Source organism: Branchiostoma floridae, chromosome 11, assembly GCF_000003815.2.
Source record: "Branchiostoma floridae strain S238N-H82 chromosome 11, Bfl_VNyyK, whole genome shotgun sequence".
Taxonomy (NCBI): domain Eukaryota; kingdom Metazoa; phylum Chordata; class Leptocardii; order Amphioxiformes; family Branchiostomatidae; genus Branchiostoma; species Branchiostoma floridae.
In genome coordinates, this window is record NC_049989.1 from 8,289,125 (window position 1) to 8,300,266 (window position 11,142).

General features: G+C 40.4%; 1 protein-coding gene across 1 annotated transcript in view; it reads left to right on the forward strand.

Annotated features, from left to right (window-relative positions):
- The window catches only part of LOC118426656 (neurofibromin-like), a gene marked incomplete in the record, with an annotated part of 59,029 nt that overhangs the window by 41,380 nt on the left and 6,507 nt on the right, over positions 1-11,142 (forward strand). Inside the window, 17 exon segments of the mRNA XM_035836172.1 lie at positions 597-698; positions 1,224-1,361; positions 1,800-1,862; positions 2,178-2,295; positions 2,397-2,482; positions 2,664-2,761; positions 2,960-3,134; positions 3,507-3,626; positions 3,976-4,093; positions 4,728-4,868; positions 5,562-5,673; positions 6,506-6,673; positions 7,204-7,351; positions 8,411-8,461; positions 9,122-9,202; positions 10,005-10,145; positions 11,010-11,142. Of these exon segments, the coding sequence (XP_035692065.1) occupies positions 597-698; positions 1,224-1,361; positions 1,800-1,862; positions 2,178-2,295; positions 2,397-2,482; positions 2,664-2,761; positions 2,960-3,134; positions 3,507-3,626; positions 3,976-4,093; positions 4,728-4,868; positions 5,562-5,673; positions 6,506-6,673; positions 7,204-7,351; positions 8,411-8,461; positions 9,122-9,202; positions 10,005-10,145; positions 11,010-11,142 (1,993 nt within the window).

Genomic DNA, 11,142 nt, shown 5'->3' on the forward strand with positions numbered 1-11,142 from the left:
TAATACTAGATAGAATCATGTTTAATCATAAAAAGTATTCCTGTGTCCGACATCTTAGTATCATTTGAATTTGGATCGGATCAGCTCCTAGGACCAGCTCCGATCGAGATCTCTCCTAGGAGAATCGACGATTCTACTGGATCGACATGTCTCCTGTGACATACACGACACATTCCTTATGTTACAAGTTATCTGCCACCCAAAAATCAAGACCATAGCACATCCAGTTCAAAAGATCCAAAAAATGAATTTCTGCTGCAGTACCAAGGTCACATACTAGGGGTCCCAAAATTGACCTTAACCTTTGTCTTCCCAAGACCTACTTACCAACCAAATATCATTGTAATCCATTCAGAGGTTCTTGAGTTATGCTCACTACAAAATCCACAGACAGACACACACACAGACACACACACAGACACACCCAAAACTATATCTCCATTCTTCATGGAGATAATGTATACACAGCGCATACAATGCGATCATTGCAGTGTATGCAAAACTTTGTACTGTACTGTATCTATGAAAACACAACAGGATTCCATTGTTGATTACATTTTTGCCACACTGTATCATATTCTGTTTTTTCTCCATAGGTGGGCCCTAGTGCTCTACAAGTCACTTCAGCAGAGAAGAGTCGAGTTCTCGGCCACTCTGTACTGCTGAACGACATCTACTATGCATCTGAGATAGAAGAGGTTTGTAGAAGACTTCAAGCATGCTTTAAAACAATGGCTGTATTTAGGACTAAGTCTCATCTGTTCATTCTCAGATAATGTAAAGTCAAAACTACCCAAGAAGACCACTTGGGACTGATAGAATCTGGGGTATGTGGAGTGGTGGTCACTTTACAGAGGATTCTTATTCTTTTTTCAATTTGAAAAAAAAAATTAAAAATCAAAAATGGCACCATTGGCCAGGTAGTCCTTATGTTGTTGTGATCACTTGTTTTACAGGTTTTACTGTAACCATGAAATTTCAGGATGATCATGTTTGTCAATTTTTAGAAGATATGTAGTCTCTGATAAAAACATTGTTTCCCATGCACATTAATGGTCTACATAATATTTGGATAGCATGCATTAGACTTGCAGTCATCCTTATGATCAAGAAGAATTTTCTGGAAAGACTTGTTAATGAATGATTCTAACAAAAGTGCCCCTGAGGTGTCGCCAAAAATGCACTGAATGACAATGACATGATGATGTGGTATGTTTGGACAGATTTGTTTGGTGGATGACAACCAGTTCACCCTGACCATAGCCAACCTGGGAACACCTCTCACCTTCATCCATAACGACTGTGAAGCCATCGTACAGGCCATCATCCACATCAGGACAAGATGGGAGCTCTCCCAACCGGTAAGGCACCTCAGAGTCAGACTGATGTATAGCGGACTGCTGAGGTACATTTGTAGAATTTGGTTATTTGGGCTATTCCATTTTAGAATATTCCAGGGGTGGTACTGTAATGCATTTAAGTTCACGGGGATTTAATTTTGCGGTAGCGGGAAAAAGGACTTTTCACGGTGGTCTTAAGTTCACGGTTGCACCATGCACAGACTGTAGTCTCTTACTGCCAAGGAAAATGTTTGCGGTGGTTTTAAGTTCGCAGTGAAGCGGCCACCGCGAAAACCGCGAACATTAAACCACTGCGAAAGTTTCTGCATTTACAGTACTTGGAAGGTTGATCTGTAGGAATGAAAGAAGGAGATTTGATAGTTTAGAATTATGGAGAACATTTGATATTCTCAAAAATCTGTAAGAGGTGAATGGCAGCTTACTTTGTTTCCATTACAGGATACAGTCCCTGTCCACACAAAGATCAGACCAAAGGATGTTCCTGGGACTCTTCTCAATATGGTATGTTAATATGCTCAATGATTGGAGGACATGTAAATTGTGGTAGAGTGCTGCCACCTAGCTGTCAATGATTGTACTGCATGTTGGAAGACCTTTGTGATGATCTTTCAATAATCGCCATCTATGTCGTGAGAAAAAAATCACAGTCGAAAAGTTGATTATTGATATTAGGAATGAGAAAACATGACTGCTTATTATCTGGTGTAATATCTATTAGAATGTATTACTTTCATACAAATAAGTATAACAGTTACTATACATATAGTAAAAGCATTCAGTTTTGAGATATTAACTCTTGACCGTCCCATTTTATAGGCACTTTTAAACCTGGGCAGCTCGGACCCTGGCCTGAGGTCTGCAGCTTACAACTTACTGTGTGCGCTGACTCAGGCATTCAACCTCAAAATCGAAGGACAGCTATTGGAGAGTTCAGGTGTGTGGGCTTTCTTTTAACTGTCAGAATGACCTTTTATGTGATTCCTGTATTTTCTAATTTGTTACATACAACACTTGAACCTCTTTTCTTTGATCCAGGTCTGTGCATTCCAGCCAACAACACAATCTTCATTGTGTCCATCAGCAAGAAACTAGCTGCCAACGAACCACATCTCACACTGGAGGTTAGATACATTTAGTATCTGCTTTTCAACTTTCTTTTGTATTGCAATATTCTTTGTATGTTTGCTTTGAAATTCCATGTCTCTTTTTAAATATTAAGTAATTCATTTCATTCTGAAATAGCATTTAGAAGTGTTTCTGGAAAGATAAAAAAACTCATAATTGTTTTTTTTTATGTTTCAGTTTCTGGAAGAGTGCATCTCAGGGTTCAGCAAGTCCAGCATTGAGTTGAAACATCTGTGTCTAGAGTACATGACACCCTGGCTACCCAACCTCACCAGGTCAGTGATTGGAGGACAGTGTGTTGTACAGGGCTGCCACCTAGCTGTCAATTATTGTACTGCATGTGGTGAAGACCTTTGTGATTATCTCAATGATTAATTGGTACAAGCCTATCACGGTGTAACTGAATAAGACAGTTGCAAATTTGATTGTTATTAAGATGTTTAGATGTTGGTGTTATGATGGTCTCTCCTCAGATTCTGTAAACACCAGGATGATACCAAGCGGGCTAAGGTGTCAGTCATCCTGGACAAGCTGATCACCATGACGATCAATGAGAAGCAGATGTACCCGTCCATCCAGGCCAAGATCTGGGGCAACCTGGGGCAGGTGGGAGACCTGCTGGATGTGGTGCTGGACAGTTTCATCAAGGTGAGAAAACTTACGTATGAGACTACTTTTGCCAAACAGCTGCATGAGACATTTTCCCAGACATCTGCCTAGGACCACTTTCATTAAACTCATGCATGAGACCATTTTTATCAAACACCTGCATGAGACTAATTTTCCCAGACATCTCCATGAGGCCACAGAAGACCGCTTTTCCCCAAAAATATCTACATTTGACCATTTTTCTTAAGGTGGTTAAAAATAGCTCTCAACCTGTTTCATACATATTAACAAGATTTGCCATTTTAACCTCTGAAGTTGCCTTGTTTCCATTCACTATAAAATGTAAAACCTAGAATACAAGATTGATGTGATTGTAGTTATCTAAACTGTGCCTTTCCTGTTCCACCACAGACCAGTGCTACAGGGGGTCTGGGTTCGCTGAAGGCCGAGGTCATGGCCGACACAGCAGTAGCGCTGGCTTCTGCCAACGTCAAACTGGTCTCAGCCAAGGTCATCAGCAGATTGTGCAAGGTCACTACAAATCAAAACTTGTTCTTACACTAAGACTTCTGTAACATAGAAATTCTGCCCTCTGTAATTCTTAGAACAGTCATATGACTGCATGTAAACCTTCAGATTTTTACAGTGTTTTCAAGTTTACCCACATATTTATTCTTTCTTTGGTTGTTACTAGAGTATACTGTTTCAATTGCGTACCAAAAAGATACCACAACTAATCATTTTCAGTTGCTGGGATCTTAACTAAAGTTTCTGAATTCTATGGGGGCCACAAAGCTTGATCTTGAATTGGTTACTTACTAACAGAAGATTGGCTAACTGAAGGATAATCTTAACAAATCCAAGACTAATCTTCCTCTAGATTCTGGACAAGACCTGCTTGTCCCCCACCCCCACCCTAGAGCAGCACCTGATGTGGGATGACATTGCCATCTTAGCCAGATACATGCTCATGTTGTCCTTCAACAACTCTCTGGATGGTAAGATTTTACTGTGTGTGTGTGTTTGTGTGAAAAGGGATTCAAACCTAGAACCATTTGTTATGACCTGTCCTACCTGTAAATAGAGAAAAGCCTTGTTTAAGAATATAAGAACCAAAACACACATCTCCCTTAATGGTACACAGAATGCTATTTTCCATATACCGCTGTCAGGTTCAACTCATATATACACCTGCTTAGGTCAATTTGTTTATATAGTAATTAATGCGAGACTGGATCACTCATACATAACTGTACTGTTATCGAATAATTTTTTTTCTGTATGTAGCCTCGTAGACCAGTAGATACCAGTAGTATAGTTGGTTTCCGTACATTGTACATTTTGTATCTTGTGCGATTGTTGAGCGACAAAGTTTTCATCCATTCATACTGCTGATGAGGCAGTAAATATCTATGTGTCATCTTCGCGGTAGTACTGTATATGCCTAAAACCTGTAATTTGAAGGAAAGCTGCTAGGGGGACAAATGCATCCCAAAATAGCAAAAAATCCTTTTTAAAAAGTTTTTTTTTTGTTGAAAAATTGAATCACTTTTTTCTTTGGTCTATGGTTTCTGGAAATAAATGATAATTGCATGTTTATGATATTAACATTTTGTACAATTTTCTTCACAGTCGCAAATCACCTCCCCTACCTGTTCCACATTGTAACACTACTGGTGTACACGGGACCACTGTCGTTACGGGCCTCCACGCACGGACTTGTTGTCAACATCATTCACTCGCTGTGCACCTGTACTCAGCTCAACTTCAGCGGTAAGGCTCAATAGAGAACTCCAGCTAGGTCATAACTCCTGAGCCCGAATCTTTAATTTCTCAAACTTGTAATCTGAACTTTTACAATATGCAGTAATATGTCACAAGGACTATTCCTGTGAATATTTCCAATACAATTTTTGGCAGCCTCTCAGGAGCTGTAGAATTTCTTAATCTTATGCAATTTTTTATAAAACCTTGTTGGTATCACGACTTACACTTTTGGCAGTTGGTCATTGTCCTGGAAAATTTCTAATGCAAATTTTGGCAACACCTTAGAAGCGGAGGCATATTTTGTTGTTTAAACCTTGATGTGCAGGGCTCGAAATAACACCTGCATATGCAGGTTAGTGCATGTAAAATTGAAGTGGTGCAGGTATTTCTGGTGTAAATCTGCACCTAACCTGTACTGGTCCATGTACTGGGTTTTATACATAGATGTCCTATGATGTAGGTAATATACTACTAGTATGTGGATTGTTATTAGAACAATTTTTAGTATGATCCATACTTCCTGAATTCAGAGTGGTGCAGGTAAAATTTGTCTGGTGCAGGTAATTTTCAATGTTGCCTGCACCAGTGCAGGTATGCAAAAAAAAGTATTTCGAGCCCTCATGCTGTGGATCTACATGATAGGCAGTTGGTTACCCCTAGGTTTAATGTTATCTTGTGTCTCCCTTATACAACTCCAAGCAGAGGAAACCAAGCAGGTTCTCCGGCTGAGCCTGACGGAGTTCTGCCTGCCCAAGTTCTACGTCCTGTTTGGGCTCAGTAAGGTCAAGTCTGCAGCTACAGCTGCATTCAGGTCAGTTGGGAAGTCACCTGCATAAAAACATTGAGTTACAGTGTTGTGATAATGTTTGTCAAACTATGCCTAGCAGAGTAGTGAAAATGAGCCTTTAGCAGAGCTCTAGCTAGCGTCCGTTTTTCTGTCAATTGACGGAAATTTGCTGCATGTGACAGAAAATTTTTTAAACCAATCCGTCAACCTTGACGGACAAAAATTCTTGGTGGAAGCTACAGGCGGCTTGGGGACGCTGTCCACAGCCGTAAAAGCCACACACTGTTTGTCTTGCTATTGAGTACTGCTATGATTGTTGACAATGTGTGCCGGCGCCCTTTCGCATACGATAATCTCATTAATAACCCGTTTTTAAAGGTCTCATTTCCGTCTTTCTAAATTAATTTTCGCGGTTTTCGCGACAACGGGAATTGGCTGACGGAAAAAAATTTCGAGCTGGCTAGAGCCCTGGCCTATAGTAAAAAAAGAATGTGTCTAGTAATGCAGGAAAGTTCCCCCCAAAAGCAAACAAATGAATATTCTATGGTGTCTGACAGGTCAAAAGATTTTGATCAGTGAAATGGTTTGTAGAAACATGTCATGCTATGTATATAGCAGCAATGTTCTTGCCTCTCACAATGTGATTCAGATATTAGATAAAGAAAACCTGTAGATTAAGAACATCATAAGGTGAAAGTGAAAGTCCTTTTCAAAAAGATGATTTTCTCTCTCTTTTTTAAAAGTAGTTGTTTGTATAACCCCAACAATATAGAATGAAATCTGTGTGTACAGAATATCCTAATCATGAGGTAATTCATATTGACTTGCTCTAATTAGTGCTTTCCTGTGTTTTCAGATCGAGTTACAAAGACAGGTCGTTCACCTCCCAGCATGAGAAGGGGGAGCAGATCTCCCTGTGCTCGCTGGAGGTCATCACCGATGCCCTGCTGGAGGTCATGGAGGCATGCATGCTGGACATCCCAGAATGCAACTGGCTGGAGAAATGGCAGGAACTATCCAGGAGGTAAGGCATCATCATCATCATCTGTGGACGGCCATGGGGCAGTTGATCATATACACAAAACAAAAGTTCCTCAAGCAACTAGCTAGATTTGGTAAACGGACAGATGTTCCAGATAGCATCCACTGCCTATCATCAGTCACTGTGCTAATAGTATGCCTGAATTGTGTATCTTATAACACTCAGCTGTCTAACCATCATTCAATGTATAGTTGATCATAATCATACATGTAGTTTGTAGGATTGACCATCGGCTGCCATGGTAGCATTGTCCTCAGGCATCAGGTTGATGTCTGTGTATCTGTCCTGAAGCAACTGAACATTGTACGTCTGAAATTAGCCATGAGTCCTTATCCTACAGTCCAAACCGATGCCCAACCAGGTAGTTCATGGGCTTCTGTATCAAAATTTTAAAATCTTTTCAGCTCTAGAGATGTCGACATGTCATTACAAACTCTTTCTGTACATAATTGGGAGGTTTTGTAACCAAATAAATGATGAGTATGCTTTACTGTGCTCTTTCTCTCGGCTAGGTTTGCCTTCCAGTACAACCCTGCCCTACAGCCGCGCGCGATGGTCGTCCTCGGCTGCATCAGCAAAACGACGACCGACGGCCAGGTCAAGCAGCTCATCCACATTCTAGCAAAGGTGAGGGAGACCTTCCGGAGTCATAACCCAGAGGTACAGCATGGGACTTTCTCTCTCACACAGGGCACCGTGGTTTCCATTGGTTCAGGCGACAGCCTCGCTTCTGGCTACTATTCCATTCTCTGTAAGATACTCGTTTAAACACTCAAAACTGTCATCTCTAGTGGTCATTTTCCTGAAAATGCACATTTTCAACCTAAAAGCACTGACTTCTACTGTTCATCATTACATTCTATTCAATAGAGCACACTTACTAAGCCATTCTCTTAACAAATCACTGGAGTTCAAATGTAGGCACAGCTTCACCTATCTCATTCTACACAAACTGCAGTTCCTCTAAAGCTCAAATCTCCCCATCTCTAGTTGTAAAATCCTGTGCCTCTGTCTGTGAATATCTTAATGACTGTCCTCCAAGGCTGCCGTTTTAGCTGTGGAAAGCACTGTGCCACTGGGCTCAAAGCAATATTTCATCTAAACATAATTTTACACTACATGTGAATTTGGAAATGATGTTCTATGCTATATCACTGATGACGAGAGGGTTAAGCGTAGAACAATCACCATCTCTTGACAATGCATTTTTCACATTTATGTGATGTAATGTATTTTGAGGCAAGGCAAATATGCATTTGAATTTTACTGGTAAAATCTTGCCAATTACATTTGTATATCAAAGATGTTCCAAGGAATAATCTCCATGTGTTAAACATGGATTGACATGATTTTGCTTGTCAGATGGTTGGCTTAGGTGGACAACATGTGGATTTTGACATTATGGGGATTTTTTGTGTTACAGTTTTCTAGTGACTGTCTTCTGTTCTGTTGCTACTTTCCATTCAGCCCGCAACTAGATTTTCACTGTGATTTCACAAATTTAAAGTGCTGAAAAGTTTAATGAATAGTATGTTAAAGCCACACATTAGCAGGGACTTTTTGTTAATTTCAGATATAGCTACACCAATGCAAGTTTGATTCCTATACTTTTTGGCAGAGCCATAGATATTGATGTGGCAAGTATTCTAAAGTGAGAGGGCATGCGTTCCTATTGTCCATTGATGACATCATTCATGTTTACGCTGTCTTTGTTCTCAGACCTGCAAAGACATCTATGTGAGTCTATATATGTCTGGATCTTTGATACAAGTGAGGACTTGCCTAACAAAAAGTTGCAAAGTGAAAATTCTGTCCACTTAGTAAGAGGTTTGACTGGCTGGATTTTGTTTCACTTTTATCTCACATTTACCTGCATGGCTGGCTCGAAATATTTCGATAAAAAAGAGATAAAAGGCTTCCTCTAAGAAATTTTTATTGATATTTCTTGCTTCTTTATTTTCTTTTCTGTAGAGTTATTATTGAGTCATGCTAGCATGCGATTCAAACAGTGGCTGTGATTAGCTAAGGCTTACATTTCTCTGTTTCCTCAGGTTATACTTTTTGATTGGTTAATAAAGTATATGAGCTCTAGGATCACTTGCTTCTGACCAATGAAAGCTTGCATAATTCTTTTCCAATATAAGAGATTTCCCTATGCTTTATTCTTACTTTTGCTGCTGCTTACTATATATCCACAGCATGTGCAGTACCTCCCAAACAGGACAGATGGCGCTGTATTTAGGCTTTTGCTTGGAGATAGTCACCAAGAAAACCTTAAATGCTTTGTTTGTCACAGGAATTTGTACCAAGAATCAGGCATGTCCCTTTATTGAGATGAGTGATATGCATGATGCAGTACAGAATGGCATTAAGATTTCATGTCCTAACTATTGTAGTATAAAATATTGTATGCTTGATTTGTACCTGTAGGCACTGGAGTCCTACACAGACCTGGTGTTAGTAGAAGCCATTGTCATGTGCCTGACCAGACTGCAGCCCTTACTTCCAAAGGTAAGCAAAATTTGGGAGGTATGTACTGTACCTTTACAAAAAAAACAGTCATTGATTGATGAAAATTGTTGTAACTCTAAGCAAAACATGCTTTGGGCAACCACCTACTTCATATAGCTGAGAATGTTATGAAAATTCCACTTGTGCAAGAGTCCGTGAATGCATTCCTCCAGAGAATTCTTCACGCACCTTTTGTTCTGGGCAATGTTCTCTAGCCCCCGGGCCACATACACAGGTGTGTGAGCACTACAGTATGGGCTAGTACAGTGGTAGTGGTTTGTTCAACTTCATATCTCTCAGTGCAAGCAAAGAACAGTATAATTATGCATGTTTTTAAGTAAAAAAAAGTAAAGTATTAGCATGTCCAAGCTGGGATATGAACCACTTGGAATCTCAGGTACTTATAAGTAGGTTGTTATTAAAATATTGAAATATTAGGTTCAACTTGATATTACAAGGTTAAACAAGTCCACTTGCCCAATTTTCAAGTGTTGATTGGGCAAGTGCGTGTCCTACCCCACTTGCTCCGGGCAAGTAGTAAGGTTTTTCCATGAGCAAGGTTTTGATATATTGTCAAAGAAACTCCTTACAGTTGTGGCATCAATTTGTCAACACAGAAAATAGAGCCAATGATGAAAGAATTCCATCGCTGGAAGTAAAAATACATAGAAAAATGCCTTTTAAATTTCAGGCAAGTGAAAGCTAGGTTTGGGCAAGTTATTTTGCCCAATAGGACAAGTGAATTTTCAAAAACTTGTTAATCCCTGTATTAAAACTGCTAGTGTGATTTGTTTGTCCTCAGGAATCTGTGTTCCATAAGCTGCTGTTCTGGGTGGCCATCGCAGTGCTGCAGCTGGATGAGATCCCCCTGTACTCCGCAGGGCTGGGGCTGCTGGAACAGAACCTCCACACCTTAGACAGCCAGGGACACTTCGACAGAAGGGTATGTAAACCACCCCTTAACAAATTACCCCAAAGGTGTACCCTCGGTCATTGCTAGTCTGTAATGAAATATTTGTCGAGACTACAGTTTCAAATCTAGAAACAAAGACCTACATGAAATTTTTGTTCCTGAATTGATCACAATGACAACTCTGTTATCAGATACTGGACATCAGAAAGCTACTTGATATTTTTTTTTAAGTCTCACATATTAAGCCTTCATTGGTTTAGGTAAGAAATTTGTCTATTTGATATGTATGGTGCACTGCATAAACATCTTATTCCAGTGTTTTAAATTTCTTAGAGTTGTTTGAAGTATAGGTGATTTCTGAGCTACCCGAATATGATAGTTACCTAACCCCAAAGGAAAAGGAGTATTTTGTTGCTTGTTTCTGTGCATGTATGTTTGTGTTTCTGTGGTTCCCAATATATGCAAATACTGGATTGCCATAGTACATCTTCAATACTGTGCTCATCATGTTTGTTAAAGACGGGAGTGGTCATAAAGTAGTATGGGTAAGGGGGTGAAGTCTGCCGTCTCTGATTGCCATGTGTCTCCCCTCCCTATAGAGCCCTGAACAGGTGCTGATGGAGACCAGGGAACCCATGGAGTAGTATGGGTAAGGGTGTGAAGTCTGCTGTCTCTGATTGCCTTATGTCTCCCCTCCCTTTAGAGCCCTGAGCAGGTGTTGATGGAGACCAGAGAACCCATGGAGTAGTATGGGTAAGGGTGTGAAGTCTGCTGTCTTCCCTCCTTACAGAGCCCTGAACAGGTGTTGATGGAGACCAGAGAACCCATGGAGTAGTATGGGTAAGGGTGTGAAGTCTGCTGTCTCTGATTGCCATGTGTCTTCCCTCCTTACAGAGCCCTGAACAGGTCCTGATGGAGACCAGGGAACCCATGGAGTGGCACTTCAAGCAGATGGACCACTCGGTGGGACTCAGCTTCAAGTCCAACTTCAACTTTGCCGTGGTCGGTCACCTTCTGAAGGGCTTCC